Source organism: Podarcis bocagei (assembly GCF_964188305.1).
Source record: "Podarcis bocagei genome assembly, chromosome: 8".
In the NCBI taxonomy this organism is placed as follows: domain Eukaryota; kingdom Metazoa; phylum Chordata; class Lepidosauria; order Squamata; family Lacertidae; genus Podarcis; species Podarcis bocagei.
In genome coordinates this window covers 78,434,305-78,454,452 of record NC_138133.1, presented here as the reverse complement: position 1 = coordinate 78,454,452, position 20,148 = coordinate 78,434,305, and the positions used below count along the sequence as shown (strand labels likewise).

The 20,148-nt window shown below is 40.0% G+C and overlaps 1 protein-coding gene across 2 annotated transcripts in view; it reads left to right on the top strand.

Moving 5' to 3' along the window:
* The window catches only part of ATAD2 (ATPase family AAA domain containing 2), a 30,337-nt gene that overhangs the window by 9,418 nt on the left and 771 nt on the right, over positions 1-20,148 (top strand). For both annotated transcript variants that reach the window (XM_081205504.1, XM_081205503.1), the window contains exons 5-27: positions 276-378; positions 630-720; positions 1,390-1,494; positions 1,848-1,965; positions 2,397-2,504; positions 4,914-5,022; positions 5,246-5,361; positions 5,775-5,949; positions 6,029-6,117; positions 7,022-7,181; positions 8,011-8,101; positions 8,956-9,264; positions 10,741-10,867; positions 11,557-11,743; positions 12,495-12,680; positions 13,108-13,243; positions 13,387-13,583; positions 14,565-14,724; positions 14,977-15,099; positions 15,831-15,983; positions 17,185-17,568; positions 18,323-18,456; positions 18,954-19,082. In XM_081205504.1, coding sequence (XP_081061630.1) covers positions 276-378; positions 630-720; positions 1,390-1,494; positions 1,848-1,965; positions 2,397-2,504; positions 4,914-5,022; positions 5,246-5,361; positions 5,775-5,949; positions 6,029-6,117; positions 7,022-7,181; positions 8,011-8,101; positions 8,956-9,264; positions 10,741-10,867; positions 11,557-11,743; positions 12,495-12,680; positions 13,108-13,243; positions 13,387-13,583; positions 14,565-14,724; positions 14,977-15,099; positions 15,831-15,983; positions 17,185-17,568; positions 18,323-18,456; positions 18,954-19,082 — 3,490 coding nt within the window. The remainder of the gene's footprint in view (positions 1-275; positions 379-629; positions 721-1,389; positions 1,495-1,847; positions 1,966-2,396; positions 2,505-4,913; positions 5,023-5,245; positions 5,362-5,774; positions 5,950-6,028; positions 6,118-7,021; positions 7,182-8,010; positions 8,102-8,955; positions 9,265-10,740; positions 10,868-11,556; positions 11,744-12,494; positions 12,681-13,107; positions 13,244-13,386; positions 13,584-14,564; positions 14,725-14,976; positions 15,100-15,830; positions 15,984-17,184; positions 17,569-18,322; positions 18,457-18,953; positions 19,083-20,148) is intronic.

Below are 20,148 nucleotides of genomic sequence, written 5' to 3'. Positions count from 1 at the left end.
AGTTTTGTTGTAAGATAGGGTGTTATCTTTGTGATTTGTGCTTGAATAATAGAAAGTTCTGCTATTTCACTTTCAGGTGGGACTGTAGTAAAATTCTTTTATCTTGCTGCCATTCATTTCAAACCTTGCACACACACACACACACACACATATATTAAGCTAGTTTCATATTCCCATAACCTGTTAGTGCAGCACCGCAGCTTGCTCTGTTTAACTGATTTTTGTTTTAAAATATTTTTCATGTTCTGTTTGATTACATCTTGCACTTTGTCAAGCACTGCAGAAGCTGTACTACAAAAAATGGATGATATGAAGAAGATGCGTCGGCGACGAATGTTGGATTTGGAAGATCTTGGAGTGTTTAATGATGGAGAAGAGGTACATGTATATACAGATTGTGTAAAAGAATAATTTCTTGCTGTTTTTCTTGTTAAATATGTATTTTGCAATTTTAACTTCATCTTTGCTTATACCCTGAGCAAGAGGGATGGAGATGGAAAGCTTAAACATTTATTCCATAGTGTTTTGCTACTTTTATTGGAGCTGGCCTTAAAGCTGATAGTTTCATTGCATGTATGATACGTGTCATGGGATGACTTGAATTACATGTTTTCACTTGTTATTATTAGGAAAACCTTAATGTGTACTCAAGAGGAAAACCAAAAAGAGCAATCCAAAGGATTGATGAAGAAACCACTGATAACCAAGATGGAAGTGCAGGTTATTGTTCTACTTTTAACTTTTTAGAGCTATATTCAGTTTTATTATTTTAATACAATGCAGTACAATTTCACCATACTTTTAGGTTTTGAGTGGGTGAATTAGTATACTCCAATAGGATAAAAAATTATTCTTCATTTTGGAATCTCCCCCCCCCCAAATGTTTTTATTGTTTTTCAGTAAAACAAAATACAAATTAGATCAACATAACTTGTATACACAATGGGGAACCTTTTTGTTTATAGAAACATCCTTCACCTTAGACATTTAGAAAATGACATGTGGAGATGGTAGTTAATTACTCCAAAAATCCATTTAATTTGTAGTCCTAAACTCACAAAATTTATTGGGATTTCTGAGGAGATGCTATTACAGCAGGCATCCCCAGCCTTCAGCCCTCCAGATGTTTTGGACTACAATTCCCATAATCCCTGACCACTGGTCCTGTTAGCAAGGGATCATGGGAGTTGTAGGCCAAAACATCTGGAGAGCCGAAGGTTGGGGATGCCTGTATTACAGTCTCTTAAAATAACAAATCGTAATAGCTTTTCCTGTAGTGAAGCTGTTATTCCTAATCCAAGATTGATAGTGTCTAACTGCACTTACAGCCCTAGAATCTGTTGTAAGTCAAGTAAGTTTCTTTAAGCTAAAGAGAATTCTGTTATTTAGAATCTTCAGAAGAAGGTGAAGACCATGAAGATGGAGAAGATAATCAAAAGCGTTACGACCTTAGACAGCGGAAAACAGTTGTGCATTATCAGGCCTCACCAGAAAGTAGGTGTCCACTATACCATCTTTCCGTGGAGTTTATTTACCCTTGCATATTATATTTGGAAAGCTTCGCTATTTTGGTATATCAACCCCTGTTTTGTTTTTGCTTTGTTTTGGTTGTCTTTACGTTTTGCCACACAATTATACATGTTTTCACTACGTGACTACCAGAAAATCTTCCAGTTTGAATGATTGAGAAGTCTTGTCCCAGAAATGAAAACACAAATTTAGTTCATGTTAGAACTAAACTTAACATAAAAGTGTGTGATATTCCAAAATTTTGACATTTTATATTCTCATCAATTAATATGTAAGGGGAAACATGTAACTGTTCTTACTTTGATGTTTGTTAATAGAACCAAGGCACCAGAGGAAGCCCAAATTGTTTTATCCTGATGCTGCTTCTCCAGTGAGACGAAGATTTTCCTTCAGCCCTGCGGGATCAAGGAGTCCTTATTGTAAGAAGATTAACAGGTTTGTTGATTTGTTGTGTATTAGTGCTCCAGTATTATCAGTGCACGAATGTTTTCTCTCCTCCTGACTTGCTCAACAACTAGGCTATATAGTTTCAAATCAGCTGCACTTTCCTTCAGTTGTACTTGCTGTTATGACTTCTTCATCTATAGCAAATTGTGTAGAGCAAGGGTGGCCAACTCCCAAGAGACTGCGATCTACTCACAGAGTTAAAAACTGGCAGTGATCTACCCCCTTTTGGGGGTTCAGGTCAAAGTTGTTGAGCTTCTTTGGGGGGGGGGAGCCTGTGATCTACCACCAAACACATCTGCATGCAGCTTACCCACTTTGCTGATACATGGAATAATTTGGATGCCTTAACTGGCATGTAAATTAATTGTGCATTTTTTCACAGTGACTACTTAACAGGTTTTGTCTTTTAATTAAAACAGACGAAAGCATGCAATTCACAATAGTGATTCTACATCTTCTTCTGATGATGATGACGAGCAACGCTTTGAAAGGCGTAGGAAACGAAGTCGGAGCAAAGCATTAAGCAGGTATCCTGCAACTTTTGGACTCAGAATAACAATGTACATATTATACATTCTTACCTAGCTCAGTGGTTCCCAAACATTTTCCCAATAGACCACCTAAAAATTGCTGAGGGTCTTGGCAGACAACTTTTTCTGCCTATTGTGGCAGTTATAATGTGTTGTGAGGACAATGAATCATGCTAGTGCAGCTGGGCTTCCCCTGCACCCTTTGAAATCAGTGTTGGGGGGGGCAGAATAAAGTGTGGGAAGGAGAAGAGACATTGTTTTGTCTGGCAAGCAGAAATGCTTCCACGGACAGAATGATTGTACAGCATTGAATTTCACCCACAATATTCATAAGAACTGTTTTATGTTTAGCTAATGTAGATTCTACAGCAGTGTTCCCCAAACCCCGGGCCGCGGACCGGTGCTGGTCCGTGGATCAATCGGCACCGGGCCGCCCGAGGAACTTCAAATCATTTCACTGTGGCGGGCGGCCGAGGCGCAGAGCATTGCGCCCTCCCAAGCCCGCCCATTGTGTGACAATAGCGAATGAAAACTCGCTATTGTCACACTGATGCTCCTCCTGGCGAATCAGGGAGCGGGTACTCCCGCTTCCTGATTGGCCAAAAGGCAAACCTCACGCCATTGGCCGAGGAGGAGGCGCCACGGGAGGACTGAGGACTCGAGGTTGGAGACGCGGGGACTGAAGAGAAGCTGCCGTGAGTTAAGTGCACGGGGGGGGGGACACCTTGGATTGCCACCAGCGAAAAGGCAACGAAACTTCGGTTCCTGCGTTCTCAACCTGTCGAAACGCAGGTATAATATCGGAATCCGAATCCGCTGTCAAAACCGCAAAACCAAGCTGGGAGTAGTGCCATTTCGGAGCAAGTCTTCTTTTTAAAAAAATAATATTTATTAATTTTTCAACAGTTTAAACACAACACTACAGAAAACCAACAAAAAACAATACAATACAAAAAACTACAGAACACTAACACATACAACTAACAAAACAAAAACCATTTAAAACACAAGGAAGAGCAAGTCTTCAGGGCTGGGAGCTGGCTTCGAAGAAATCCTAGCTTTGGGGAAGTCGCCGCCTCTTAGCCTCACTCAGTTGGCTCTTGTCTGTGAATCATGAGTAGAAGTGGTGTCCTACCTCATAGGGGTGCGGCGAGGAAGAAGGGGTTTCACCCCAATCCGATTATTTTTCTTTTTTTAATGGGATGGGTGGGAGTAAATCCCACGATTCAACTAGGGCGTGTGAAACATCGAAAGCACGGGGGCTGCTATCCTGCGCACACTTCCTTGGAAGTAAAACTATGGGGGAAAAGGAGATGCTTCCGAGCAAATGCGGTTAGGGCTGGCCTGTAAAAGTGGCAGCCATATACCCAGACTTCCCCCACCCGCTTCCCTTCGAGGAGTGGGTGTATATATTATAATCGTATCTGCAGAAAGAAACCAAATAAACCCTTGAAAGCCTTTTTAGGCACTGGTATTTCACCTGGGATTAAACAGGTCAAGAGGAGGAGACCAACACAGGGGGGTTTCTCGCAAGCCGCGTCGGGCTTTGGCTACAGGCGCTGATGTCAAGGGTCTAGAAAGAGGCGAGCGCCAGATCGCCAGCCGTATAAGGAAGCGCGTTGAAGCTGGCGAAGGGAGCCGCCATGGCGGGGCGGGTGGGGGAGAGAAAGCGTGCGGATGCAGCCGCGGCGGAATCGGCCCTGGCAAGGTTGGCAAGGCTCGGAACACGCCTTTCGTGGCTGGGCAGGAGCACGTGGAGGGCGGAAGCAACGTGCCAATGCATGCCAAGGGAGTGCAGACACCGAAGCAGAAGGCAAACACCAAATGCCCGCAGTTTGGATACTTTGGCAAGGTGTGAGATCTGCTTCGTCTACGTCAAGTGTCTCTCACGTTCGCACACACACCCGCCGCCGCTGGCAATTCCAAGCTCGCGAATGAGGCTCCTTTTCGTGTCACGTGTGCGCAGGTGGCACGATCCTCACAGCATGCGTGTTAGTCTAAGGGAAGCTTACCGGTTTTTGCTCCCGGGCAAGTGGGGAAAGGGCTGCAGCGTGCAGTTCAGGATGGCCATTTGCAAAGCGCCGGGATAGTTTTTCCGATTTGGCATTTATATTCATTTTTTGGTGTAGCTGTATTTTATTTTGAAGGCATGTTTAGATACAATTAAATTAAAATTATTAAATCAAAACAAGCTGGCCACGGAAAAATTATCAAACATTTACCGGTCCGTGGCGATAAAAAGGTTGGGGAGCACTGTAGTATTTTACAGATAGTATGGAGTAGATTTCTAATTTGAAATTACATCTCGTGGTACTTTTGCTAAATTAAAGGCAACCCCATTTCCATGTTTCAATATGAACTTGTTCCTTCTCTATTACTTAAAACAACTCTTCATTCTCAAATTAGGTGCCTTCCACTAAACTTTAGGAAAGATGAGTTGAAGGGAATCCACAAGGATCGAATGAAAATTGGAGCAAGCCTGGCTGATGTTGATCCAATGCAAATAGATTCTTCAGTGAGTGTTTAATTTCCTAGTTTCTTAAGTACATTTTGTTATTGACCACTCTCTTAAAATAAGCACAGCTTTTCAAGTTTTGCTGATTAACCTGAATGAGAGCTGTGTAGCTGTTTTGTTCATTTAAGTACCCATTAATTTTTTTTAAGACTTAAGTAATAAGGTTTAATTATTCACTTCTGTGTTTTGTTGACCTTCATTTGTTAATTCTGCTTCTCCTTAGATCCAGTTTGATAGTGTGGGTGGACTATCTAGCCATATTTCAGCTTTAAAGGAGATGGTGGTTTTCCCACTACTTTATCCAGAAGTGTTTGAGAGATTCAAAATTCAGCCTCCAAGGTAGGAAACAAACATTTTGTTTGCAGGATGACAGTGAACTTACCCCAATTGTAAACTTTGATCTTCTCTTCATGATTGCTAGGGGGTTTTTTAGCCTGCCCTCCACACAAGATTACTTTTTGCATAGTTAATGACTTTTGCATAGATGCAGCATGTTCATACATTTTTTTCAACACAATGCCAGCAGAATGCAAGTTGCTTTTTGAAATGGGGAGAGAGGAATATTGAAATGAATTGTTGGTGGGACCCAGAAGAGGGGAGGGGATGAAATCTCTCTTAGGCAGGCAGAAACTCATAAGCATATTTAATGAGGTTAGCTTAAATTATATTATGATTAGGTAAAGTATGATATACTTTTGAAAATTATGAAACATTCTACTAACCAAAATACTGCAATTTCATACTTTTAATAGGGGCTGCCTCTTCTATGGTCCGCCGGGTACTGGAAAAACTCTTGTTGCCAGGGCACTTGCTAATGAGTGTAGTAAAGGTGATAGAAGAGTAGCATTTTTCATGAGAAAAGGTGCTGACTGCCTCAGTAAATGGGTGGGAGAATCTGAGCGACAGCTTCGTTTATTATTTGATCAGGTAATTATACTTTTATCTTACTCTATAGTGTATTCTGTATAGCGCCTTCAGAATTTCTACATTTGAGCTTTTGTTTTAGGCCTTTCAGATGCGTCCTTCAATTATATTCTTCGATGAAATAGATGGTCTTGCTCCTGTACGATCCAGTAGGCAAGATCAAATTCACAGGTACAACTTTGTTTGTTTTCTATGTTTGTCTTCAAATCTCCTGAACCTTTTCGCAGAATACATTACTTCTTGTACAGATACTCTTATGACAAGTCACTGTTTCCATTGTAGATTTGTAAGCTTTAAATTTGTGGTGTGCTTAAAGCACCTTTGTATTTAACCAATTGCCTAAAGTTAGTAACAGTTCTTCCTGGCAAATTATACCTAAGCCTCCAGGTATGCAGGCAAACTTTTGCGTGTGTACTGCAACATTGGTTTAGTACACACATACACACTCTGTGAGTTGTGTTAGAGCACAAATTTGAGGTTCAGCAACACCATCCTGTTTCTCATACCAGTTCTCAGAACTGGTTTATGTGTTACCTATGTGGCATTATGACAGGAATATAAGATCTCCTAATGTGGAACATTTTGACAGTGTTGCCAGGTCTTGAGGAAGTGCAGCTCTGGCATGATTTTGTCCCATTTGAAATATTTGTCCCGTGTAACTAATTGACTCTCACATAAGTTATTTTATCTTTGATGAGTCAAAACTTCATTTGAAATTTCAGTGAGTGTTTATAGGTTGGGAACAGCTTTCTATTACAAAGTAAAGTTATGTTTCCTTTTAATTGGATCTCTTCAGTGGGTAGAAAATGATACAGGCTTGGACCCCAAAGTCAAAATGCCTTCCACTTGCAGATTAAATATGAGGGTTGCTTATTTCTCACAAACACTCAGTCCTCATCTGTATGCTGCCCCATAGACATGAAAAAGTTGAGTGTCCCCTGGCGCAAGAGTTAGTTTTCTAGAGCAACAGGGATTGCAGGTAGAGCTAAGGGCCATGGTTTCTTCCTTTTGGTTGTGCCAGCAGAATCTTGCCCGAGCCACAGTGGATAAAATATTTTTGTTTTCTTTTTGAAAGTTCAATCGTGTCTACATTGCTTGCACTGATGGATGGCTTAGACAACAGAGGTGAGATTGTGGTGATTGGAGCTACCAATAGATTGGATTCTATAGATCCTGCTTTGCGAAGGCCTGGACGTTTCGATAGAGAGTTCCTTTTCACCTTGCCAGATAAAGATGTAAGACTCAATTTTGTTCATGCATATTTGGCTTTAACCTACCCAGAGTCTATGGCAGGGGGTGGAAGTTGATTTCTACTGAAAATTGTTCTGGTAGGCTAACATAAGAGGAGTGGAGAACACTAACATGTGAAAAGTGTTGGGCATAGACAGCTGATGCCACTTCACAAATCCCAAATGCATCCAGATGATATAGGTTCTGCTGTAGCAACTGGGAATTTGGTTTTCCATAACAAGAATGAATGAATGAATCTTATGATAGTAAAAATGAATTCAACATCTGGAGGGCCACAGGTTCTCTATCTCTGCTCCATCCACTATTTACACCATGCATGGTTTTATAAACCTCTCGTCAGTACTTCCCCTTAATAACTTTCTCAAACCTGAAAAGCTTGAACACTAACCTTTTTTTTCTGGAATTATATGTGGGAGCATGCAGTAAATAGTGGGATAACACCCCACTGCTTAGGACAGGCAGGTTGGGGTCAGAAGATGCAAAATGATTGCATCAGCCAGCTCCTCAGTCTGCCTCTAGTTCCCTCCTTGCTTTGTCTTGCGACTGAGCATTTCTGATTCCTCCTTACTCCTTCATAGTTGTTCATTTTTTCCTTGCCATCTCCAAATTCCTTACTACTTTTAATTCCCCCCCCTGTGTTTTCCTTTTTTAAACCAAATTTAAAAACTCCCCACTTCAGAACATTTGTAAATAGTGTAATGTTGAAAATGTTGGTTACTGTAACTAGAAAGGAAGATACAGTATTTGAAAGGGAAATAATATGGGTAGTCTTTTGAAACTAGATGTATTTGAAATACATGTTTGTGTTTCTAGGCAAGGAGAGAGATCCTTAAGATTCACACCCGAGAATGGTCGCCTAAGCCATCAGAGATGTTCCTTGAAGAGTTAGCTGAAAAAAGTGTTGGTAAGATGATGATGTTGATAAAACTTTTGACAGTTTGAAAATAGACATCTGCCATCTCTGCAGAACCCTCCTAACAATATTTTTTCTTTACATGCTTATTAGCCAAAACACTGGTTTGAGCATTTTTTTAAAAAAAACACATTGAAATTTGCAATTTATGCCATCGTTCCCTCTATTTCTGATGATGTATAACAGCGTTTTACTCCCACTGCACAAATAGGTCTCAGTAGAGTACAGTCAGTCTTTAGGACACGCCCCCGCCGGAACAACAACAACCTGGAAACAGTCCAGTGAGGACTGAGCGTGCTCGGTGGCCATGGAATAAGTTGTGTACAGAATGCTGTTGAATACTATTTAATCAATACAACTGCTACATATAACAATGTCTGCCATGCAAAGTAACACATCCATTATTTGGGGATTGCTTTTATATTGTAGCACACCTACTAGGCTAATGTTACAAATGCATGGTAGGCATCAGCTGTTCATTCTTTACATCAGCACTATTATGAAACGTATATAAGGTATAGCTAATAATAATATAATAAAAACAATTTTTTATTTATACCCTGCCCTCCCCGGCCAGGGCTGGGCTCAGGGCAGCTAACACCGAATATAACTTACAATAAAACATAATAGGGGGGGGGGAACCCAGTTAATTAAAATACGGCTTAAAATAGTCAACTTGTGATCTGTGTTTCTTATATTGCATGGAATTGGCCTAAATAACCTCTAGTTTTGAGACAGGAAGGATTATTTAATCTTTTGTATAAATCATGATTAGATCTTTGTGTGGCTTATAAGACTATTTGCAGGCCCTATAATTTCATACAGATGTGCTTTTCCTTTTGTAGGGTACTGTGGAGCTGACATTAAGTCCATATGTGCTGAAGCAGCTTTGTGTGCCTTGCGACGACGTTATCCTCAGATTTACACCAGCAGTGTCAAGTTGCAGTTGGATATCTCTTCTATTAACATAACAGCTAAGGATTTTGTGGTGGCTATGCAAAAGTCCATACCTGCTTCTCAGAGGGCAGTGACCTCACCTGGCCAAGCGCTCTCCAACATTTCCAAACCACTCCTTGAAAATACACTTCAAAGAATCCTGGAAGTCTTACAGAATGTCTTTCCACATGCAGAACTGGCACAGAAAGGGAAGTCAGGTATGTGCACATTTATTTACATTGGGAGGGGGATGAGTGAATATCATATCTAATTAATCTGATGTGGTATACAGTACAGAACTGAAACTTGAAATTATCCTCTCCTTTAAGAATTACTCTATTTTGCAAGCCAAAAACAGAAAACTACTAAAACTTGTGAGGAACTGAAGCTTCAGATTGATTATTTAGCAAATAAATTCACCCATACATAAATTTGCTTTCTGTGCCAAATACATTTTCTCTAATATGCTACCTTTCGAGAAAATGATCTCTTAGAAATGGAACTGCAGTCTAAGACTCCTGCTTATGTAACCTATCCTAATAATATTCATATAAGCGCCAACTGATAACAAGTGAAGATTCATGATAACTGGCCCAAATGTGGAGACTGGAAGAAATATGCCCAGGTTAGAGGCGCAAAACTCCTATCCTGCAAGAAATTTTCTGATTCTGGGCCAGAAGAGCCAGAACAGCAGTTGTGTACCTCAGAACACATAGAGGTGGCTTTGGAAGGTACAGAACAATTTCTGCCACTCCCCAGAAGACAGAAAATATATTATCTCTGTCCAGATAGGGGCACAGCTGGGCCAACAACCAAAGCTGGTGGAAGGCACTCTGTTCCAGCAGGGCCATTGAACCTCAAACAACAGTAAAGGATCCAGGAGTACCACCTGCGCCTTCAGAGGCAGTGTAACCTCATCAGGAGCAGGCAGTCTCTCATCCATCCAGTCTAGGGAACCACCCACTAACAGTGCCTCAGTCTTATCTGGATTGAGCTTCATTTTGTCATGAATGATAGCAAATTTTATTTAAAACATTTCTTCATCAATAATAGGTTCAATAGTATGAAAAAACTTGTTCATACAATATACAACTACAAAATAAGACTAAACAATTCAGTGCAACAATATACAGCAAAATAAAAATAGATAAAAACCCATAAACTTAAGCACAGTAAACCAAAATTCCAACTAAAATATAATCCAAAATTCCTGGGCAAATGGGAAGGTGCTGAAATAGTTGTTGTATTGGTGTTGTACTTCCTCGTTGGGGAGGGCATTCCAGAATTTGGGCACTGCCAGCGTTTCATAGGATCAGAGTAATGCATTATTATTATTATTATTATTATTATTATTATTATTATTATTATTATTATTTGCACAACATGGGGCTCGAACCCTTGACCCTATGATTAAGAGTCTAATTGTCTACTGACTGAGCTATCAGTCAGGAAGTTCCTTTGTATTTGCTCTTCATTCACAGAGTTATTCTGTTTGTTTAGTATCACTTGGCTTCTTGACATTATTAAAGTTGCTTAAGCATTTTAGGTTACGGCATTTATGCAGAGTTGAATCACTTGGCTTCAGTGCACATAAAATGTTATCAAGAACAGGAATGTTTAAATTAGTACCAGGCCTTAGAAATCAGGCACAATATTCCAAAGGAAATAATGCAGAGTTTTGTTTTATTTTTAAGATTTTGCTGGTCAGGTATTTGACAGTGACTTGCTGTACAGTGATGAAGAGGAACTACCAATTTCTGAAACTGGACCTTCTCAGGAAATATATGATAAACGAAAAGAAATGTTCCTGATTTTTAGCAGGTAAGTGATAAAAGGTTGAAGTTGTTGGTTGGTTGGTCTTTAAAGGAAGCTTCATTATTTTCACATTGAGGTGGTTGATGTCGTATGCTTGCTCCCTCATTCTCCCTGATGAGCAGTACTGAGGCTTGTAAGGTGGGCCGTCATTCAGTAATGACCTCCCTTCAGTGCCTACCTTAAAGTGGGGTGTCTCGCCTTCTGCCTGCCATGGGGGGGGGGGCTTGGCAGGTGCCAAGGGGAATGTTGAATGCCCTCCTGAAAGTTCTGGAGAAAAGGGAAGTTCCTTACTATGAATTTCTGTTACACAAGTCATTCCATGTGCCATTTCTGGCATCAGCTCTGGTGATTCTGTTTTGCCATAGCTTTGTAGCTTCTGCCAGTGGCATACATGTGGGGGAGGTAGCTCCCTAAATCCCTGCCTATTTCCTTCCATGCTGTATATCACTTGATTTATTTTACTTGTGCTAATTTATATTAAGCTGTGGCTTAGTGTGTTTTTGTATTGTAGTTGGGGGTTGTTGGTTCAGGGGGTTTGGAGCAGCTCCCCCGCCCCAAAATCTAGGGAAATAAAAATTTGTTGGCTCTGGCTGTGGGTTCCAATATAGTAGCACTTATAGTAGCACAATATAGTGCCTTCCAGGAAACCCAAAGGAAGAAAATCTCATTATAGGAAAATTTCTCACTTCTTACAGAAATGCTTATCACCAGCCAACCTCTTGCCGACCAAGACTTTTAATAGCAGGAGAACCAGGATTTGGACAAGCCTCTCACTTGGCTCCGGCAGTGATACATGCTTTGGAAAAGTTCACTGTGTATACACTAGACCTTTCCATTCTCTTTGGAATCAGTGCCAAAACACCTGAAGAAACATGTGCGCAGGTATTTCAGCTTTGTAGTAGTGCTACTTAAGTGAGGCTAACAGAACAGAATTTTTCAGCAAATGCTGAAAACATTACCACTTTCTGGTGGAAGACAGTTCTAGAGAACTGGAATGTCAGATCATCTTCCACGTGTGGGTGGGAGGCTTTTTGCCCCAGAGGATTTTTTTTTTTTTTAAGTTTGGCTAAGGTTTGAGAATTATAATTATGGTTGACAATATGAATGCTGCTTTTCTTCAGTCATGCTTCATTGGGGTTTTTTTTAGCTCATTCATATCATGCTTCTAACATGATGGAATTCAAGGCAGTATTTCCATCCCAGCAGACCCAGAAAAACTTACAGTACTTCAGGGTTGCTACATATTCCTTCAGACAATGCCTCACTTTCAGAAATACCCCTGAGAAAATGTGTATTGCTAAAGCAAATTTGTTAACATTTGGCATTATGCTGATTGTTCCTTCCTGTTTTTATAGATTTTTGTTTTAGCTTTTTTTCTTTTCTTTTTTTGTCCTATCAGCCATTTTTGGGACTTAGTGCAGATAGGCAGGCAGTAACTACACAAACTAAAAGTACCTTTTTGATTTTGGGAATCTGAGAAAATCTGGTGGGGGCTGGTCCCAAAATTAAAACATTTGGGGAATGGGAGTGGTTAATGATTTTGATTTTGGTGTCTTTCAGGCAAAAAAGTCATGATTAAAGGACAAATGTGCTAATGACCTGTCAGCTGATCATTTTTCTTGTATTTTACTAGTTAATATGTGAAGCCAAGAGAACAGCTCCAAGTATAATATACATTCCAAATATTCGTTTGTGGTGGGAGACAATTGGGCAAACACTGCAAGCTACATTTACTGCGCTGCTACAGAACATTCCATCTTTTGCTCCAATTTTGCTCCTTGCAACATCAGATGTACATCATGCATCTTTGCCAGATGAGGTACTTTATGTCATTGAATTCATAGGGTATCTCTTTGATCCAGAGTTTTCTTTTTCTAACTTAAGCATTTAATTTCTTTTATAAATAATAAATAAAGATGAATGAGTATTTAATGTTTGCCAAATATTTCTAAACATGAAAGCAATTAGGGAAAACTTAGTCTATCACAAAAATTGCAGTGCTCCATTACTGCTTACAGAACAGAAGCATTCCAACACAACTCTAGTAAATTTCCAGGTAAAATAAATTGAAATTAGATTTATTTATATCCGCCAAGTTTTGAGCTAAAGTTTTTTTGTTCAGATCCTCAGTAATTAAGTATTAGTAGTTTAATAGCCCTGGAACTCAGATCTTTTCTGTCACTTTCGACACTCTTATTTCCTTCTCACAAGAACTTGTACATTTCAATATTATTCATTTATTTAAGGTACAAGAATTGTTTGACAAAGCGTATGGAGAAGTTTTTGATGTCTGCTTGCCTAGTGCTGATGAGAGAAGAAAGTTTTTTGAGAATTTAATTCTTCACCAAGCTGCTAAACAACCTGCATCAAAAAAGAAAGCAGGTTTGTATGTGCAACAGATAAAACTAGAAAGCCCTGTAAAGGTGATGGGATGTTGAAAATAACTGCAGTCAAAATATCTGCGCTTTAACTCATCAAAATGGTTTCTTTCACCCCGCCCCGTCCCCGTCGTCCGTCCCCCACAGTTTTGCAGGCTCTAGAAGTGCTACCAGTAGCAGCAGCACCTGAACCACGACAACTAACAGAAGAGGAGGTCAAACAACTTGAGGGGCAAGAAGAAGATACTTTACGTGAACTCAGAATTTTCTTAAGAAACGTTACTCACAGGCTTGCTGTTGACAAACGTTTCAGAGCCTTTACAAAACCAGTTGACTTACATGAGGTAATGCTTAGGATTTTATCTCTGCTCATCAAATAAATAAACAATGACGTGGCCCCTGTGTATGTTCCTGCCACTTTATTTGGAACATACATGTTTTATGCTGCAATAATTAACATGTTCTGTGATGTAGTAAGGTAGTTATCATTTTGTCTAATGTGGATCTAACAGGCTGTACAAGTGCAATCAAAAACTGACACAAAATGGCATCCTGAATGCTATCCAAAGCTGATACTGCCTTTTCTAGGAATTAAATAAAATTGCAATGGAAGGCAAAGCCTGTTTGAAAAACTTCAAATTTAGAAATCTCTTATGTTCAGTGACAGGAAGGTGCCATAAATGACTTACAAATGCTGTCCAAGCTCTTATTTACCTGCATTGTGAATCTCCTTTGTTACCACCCCTTCATTGTCCCATCTAGCTCCTCCATTTACCTTCCTTCGCGTGCCTACTTCTCTCTCACTGGCCCCTGAGGACTTGGTTTAACACTTCCAGTGTAAAAATAACATTTAGCCCATGGTTCACTCCTATTGCGTTTAAAGTGTCTCTTGACTTTAAAAGTGTATGTGTGAGAGAAAAGGAGTTGTTTGTATGCACAGCTTATAATACTGGTTGTGTGTGTTTGTGTGTGTGTGTGTGTGTGTTTGTCTGTATTTTCAATTCTCAAAAGGGAAAGGAGCACAGGGAAAGCATTTTCCTTGAGTGGCATGTAGGAGGCACCCAGGTTCCTATAGCTGGCAGTAACAGGAACTAAACCTCATCTGATCTTATTGAGAGAATTTTAACCTGTCACAGGCAGTCCAGTTGATTGACAAATTATTTGCTGCTGCTTCCTGCCGGTATCCTGATACTTCAGTTACAGTTTTAAAGCAAATTTAGTAACATTAAGACCAACATAATGAGATGTCAAACATTCTTAAAAACAAGATTTCTGTTTTCTAGCTTAAGTGAGACATTTCTAAGTTTTTTATGTTACATTTGTAGGTACCAGACTATGTTACTGTTATCAAACAACCAATGGATCTTTCAACAGTTATTTCAAAAATTGACCTTCACCAATATCTCTCTGCCAAAGACTATCTAAAAGATATTGATTTGATCTGTAGCAATGCATTAGAGTATAATCCAGACAGAGACCCTGGAGGTGAGTACAAAAATACTACTGTATTTGTTACAGAAAAAAATGTTATAAACTTACTGTGATATCCAAATCAGAAATGTTAAATTACAGTTAATGTTTTAGAAGCTGTATTTTCTTTTTACAGAACTCTTTCGTTGTAACATACTTTTATTTCAATAAATCACAGTAGTTCAGCAAGGAGTATAAATGTTACAGTATAATGGAAATTACTGGTGAAGCTGCTACAAAGTATTTTTCTTGTGTGTGCGTTGATAGATCGCCTTATCAGACACAGAGCCTGTTCTCTCAGAGATACAGCATATGCAATAATTAAGGATGAAATGGATGAAGACTTCGAACAACTTTGTGAAGAAATTCAAGAATCTCGCAAAAAAAGAGGTGTGTTACAATATTTACTCAAAAAGCAACTACATTATAGTTTATCTAAGAAGAATATGCCAAATTTCCATTTCCTGCTGCAGCCCCTTAGACTGTTTCAAATTCCCCTTTCCAGGACCCCATATTCTTTAAGAGCCAGTGCTGTGTGTGCAATGTACACACAAAGGGCTGGGGGAGATCTAAAAAGTCTAAATGCACCCCTTTGGATTACACATTCTCCATCCCCCCCCCCCCGTGATGGCTTGTGTATGCTCTTTGCAATAAGCACCTCTGCTGACTCAGAGATATTTACAGTTCTTTATTTTACATACGTACAGGCAGCACATTACAATCATGTGTCTGAATCCTCCGGTTCAGATTCTGGGAGTGGCCTTTGCAGGCTTTTCCTCCAACAGAAAAGCGGGGAAGTTTCATGTGACACCTCTCCCCCCTCCTCTTTAACTCTCTCCTCTCCTTGGCAGATGGAACAGGCACCACCTCACCATCAGTGCTGGAACTTCCTGTGCGGTGCTGGGGCTCTGCTTCACCATTGGAGAGCCTTTGCGCCTCCTGGCTCTCTTTCCCCCCCTCCCCATCCGTCACTTCCTGTCCACCTCCCTCTGACTGTTCCTGCTCCTCCCCGGCATTCTCTGGAAGTCCCATGACACCCCCTCATCTTCGAACATAAAAGATCATTATAGTTCAGTAACGTTTAATAAAAGATGCCTACAAAAATTAATTTCTTTTTAAAGGTTGCAGCTCCTCAAAATATGCTCCTTCTTACTATTATGTAATGCCAAAGCAGAATACCACCTTGGAATACAAGAAACTGGATTCTGAATTTGGTGAGAAACTGAAAATCCAACCAGTGCCTCTGGATTCTAGCTCTCCTTGCCCTTCTAATGGTAAGTGTTACTTACATTATTCTTACTTAACGAACAATTTGTGAACTGATTTCAAGTTGTCAGTCTTGTCTTTAAACGAGACATAATGGAGTGTATCCAATATGAGTCAGAGTAGACCCATTGGGATTAATAGACATGACTTAGATCCATAAATTTCAGTGGATTTACTCTGAGTAGAATTTAACTGGATAGTAGCCCAATGCAAGGACAACACACATAATCTGGAATTTTAATTGTGTAAAGCAATGCTGATCTCAGAATATCTTTATTTTATGCCACTGTATCAAGTGCCATCTCCTATTATTATTATTATTCCACCCATCTGACTGGGGTGCTCCAGCCACTCTGAGCAGCTCCCAACAAAGTATTAAATGCACAATAAAACATCAACCATTAAAAACTTCCCTGAACAAGGCTGCTTTCAGATGCCTTCTAAAAGTCAAATAGTTGTTTATCTATCTGACATCTGATGGGAGGGCATTCCACAGGGTGAATGTCACTGCTGAGAAGGCCCTCTGCCTGGTTCCCTGTAGCTTCATGTCTCACAATGAGGGAACTGCCAGAAGGCTCTTGAAGCTGGACCTCAGTGTCCAGGCTGGTCCGTCCGTGGAGATGCTCCTTCAGGTATACAAGGCCGAGGCTGTTTGTGGCTTTGGAGGTCAACGCCAACACTTTGAATTGTGCTCAGAAACACACTGGGAGCCAGATCCTTTAGGACTGGTGTTACGTAGTCTCGGCATCTGCTGCCATTCATGAGTCTAGCTGCTGCATTCTAGATTATTTTAGTTTCCAAGTCACCTTCAATGGTAGCCCCATGTAGAACACATTGCTGTAGTCCAAGCAGAAGATAACCAGAGCATGTACCACTATGGCGAGACACTGCACAGGCAGGTCTCAACCAGCGTACCAGATAGAGCTGGTAGACAGCCACCCTGGACACAGAATTAATCTGTGCCTCCATGGACAGCTGTGAGCCCCAAATGACTCCCAGGCTGCGCAACTGGTCCTTTAGGGGCACAGTTACCCCATTCAGGACACAGGGTATCCCCCATACTTGCCCACCTCTTGTCCCTCTCTCCCACTTCTCCACAGGAAGACTTTGGTCCTCATAAACAGCATTGTTGTGTTAATTTAGGAAACATGAAACTATTTTTAATATCTTGAATATGTTTTAAAATTTTGATTTATACCTTTGCTGTAGCCTTATCAAAGAAAAAACTCAGACGAAAGAGCCGATGGTGCCAGGGTAACCTAGCAAAGCGGAAGAAGACTTCTCATTTCAATAAAGAGAACAAAGCTCCGGGAGAAGAGCAAGATGAAGTAGAGAGTGAAGGAGAAGAATGCATTGGAAATCATGACTCCAGCATGGAACAAACTGAAGTGGAAGAATCTGAAGCTGTGCTTCCAGACCAGCACACAAATAGCTCTGAAAACAAATCTGATACAGAGAATGGGAGTGACCAGTCTGCCAGTAATGGTGCTAAGTGTAGGTCTGAGGAGAACAACAAGGATACTAACTGTTCAGAGCAAAACAGAGGATGTAATGGAGATCTAACAGAGAATTCTTTAAATAAGGATATCAATGGTAAGTGGAGAGTCATCTGTTGGCATTATCTGAATACATAATTTCCTTTTTTTACTTAATTATTCTCCCATCCCCACATACATGCAATTCTGTGAGATGACCACACCAACAACTCTGGAAATATTTGCAAAACAGTTAAGCAAGGTGAAATTTTGAGTGAAATTTTGATCATGCCAGGCTAATTGGAGCAGACATTTCAAATGTATCAAATTTGACTTTTGTTCAAAAACTTATGTTTGAATTCTTGTGTTTTTTAAGTTACCTTTCTTGCGTCTTTGCAGATACAGACTCCCTAGCCTTAGATTTGCAAGTCACGTTTTCTCATTTGGCTGAGCGTAAATCCTATTGTACTCAGTGGGAATTGCATTCAAGTAAATGGGCACAGGGTTGACCCTGTTATAGAACTAATGGGTTTCATAAATACCTGGCAAAATCTTAGCTATTGTGACCCAATAGAGAACTTAGAGCAAGGCCAACATATTATATAGATAGATCAAATTACAAAATGAAACCGTTGTATTTAAAAAAATCTTCTGGTTTGAATCTGTTTCTGCTACTCCGTGGAAATGATATTCTTTAGCGAGAAAGAACTTGGGCTCGGTTTTGAGTGTCTCGGAAGCCGGACATTTCAGTTTTTGAACGGCAAAAACTCAGAAGTAATTGCTTCCGTTGTCGAACAGCTTCCACTGCATGTTTTTCATTTTCCTTCGATTATTTGGTTGTTCTTATTCTAGCTTCATTTTTGTTATTCTAGATGTATGTATGCTTCGCATGACTCGTGCAAGGCGTTCTCAAGTGGAACAGCAACATCTCATTAGTGTTGAGAAAGCTATGGAGATTCTTTCAGAGCAGACACCACCACTCATTGTTGACCATGGAAAACTTAATGTATGTACACATTCTCTTCCTACTGAATACTAAATAAGAGATTGAATGCATCTAAAAATTAGGTTAATGTGTGGCTTCTGATGTCGTGGGTGCATGCTTTGGGGCAGGTAATACGGCAAAAACTGGCAGAAAATTCTTTTCTATGAATTGAGCAATTAACTTATTTTAACTTATCTTCAAGTAGTATTTTGTTGCTAATGAGCTCCAATTCCCAGCTGGAAAATAAATGCTGTTTGTTAAGACATTGTTGTTAGTCTAGTGAACTGAAATTCATGCATGCTTAGTATTTCTTGGACCCAAATTGGAATTTAAATTTTAAAGAGCTTGTAGCCGTGTGGATGGGAATAGAGAAATTCAGATACATCATGCTTATACTCACCAGCCACTTTGACTTCTGCATTGTACCTCATGTCTCAATGTGTTCTTTACAACGCTGTACAATCAGTGGTTAAGGGAATAAAGAAAAAGGATTGTTGTTTTAAACTCATCTTTTCCAGGAATTGCTGAAAACTGTTACTGAGAAAAGTAGGAACTACACTATACTTCAGTTGGAAAAACTTTATGCCTTGCTCAGCCAGTGTATTTATCGACATCGCAAGGACTATGACAAAACCAAATTGTTGCAGGTATGATATGTTAACGGGTGTTTTCTTGTGATCCAATTGCATTGCTTTATAGATACCAAGACACTTCAATTTGTTGTGTTTTACATTAAGTTTGTGACTATTCTATTAGTCTGTTTTAATGTCCTTTTTGTATGCAGACTTAAGTCAAACTTCACAAATATACTGAAGCATTTGACTCCATGTTGCAATTTTCAGTTGAGGTTATAGTCATTCATGCCAGTTTTGTCTTAAGATGTTTGTGTTACTTACAGTCTACATATGTCAAACTGTTAGCTTCTATAGTACCTTTCAGATTAGCATATATCATGTCCTTATGTGATGGGTTATTCCATGGCAGTTGGGTTTTCCCTGTGGATGCTTTTTCCATTACCACAGATTCTCCTCAGTTTTAAAGCATCACTGAGAACTGGAGATACGACTGCTTTTTAAATAAGCATTTTGTATTTCATATGCACAGACACACCACTCTGCCCCTGTTAAATATCCTGTTCTAGACAATATGGACCAAAGATTTTGAATGCGGGGGTATAAAATTGGCATTGGCATTCATCTGTGTCTTGTGACAGTGAAGGAGTGTGCCTTTGGGGGTGAGGTCAAGGTGTTGGAAGGTTGAAGCACCTGTTGTGGCTATAGAGACCAATGTGAGAGAGACATCTTTTGTCATAGGTGGGGCAGGTGAAGGCGTCCAGTTGTGCTGCTACAGATGCACCATGGCGTTTCTTCTCTTGGTGAAAAGTGTTAGGCCTTAATGTATTATAAAATAGCAATTAGTTCAAACATAATGTAAAGCACAACATAACTACTAAAGTCCAGTGATGTAGCCTACTTTGCTCCTGCCTGCTAGCTTGTGTGATAAATGAAACAGGGTTCCTGGTATTTGTTGCTCCCCCCACCCCTAGCATGTGGGGGGAAAGTGACTCAAATCTGTGCATTCACAGTAAGCTATTAACAATGTTTTATTTTGATACATGTATGAAGCCCAAAATACACTTTCCCAACGATTATTGTTCCTCATCTTAAATTGAAATACAATAGATGAGGCTGCTCTTTCCATTGAAAGCTTACA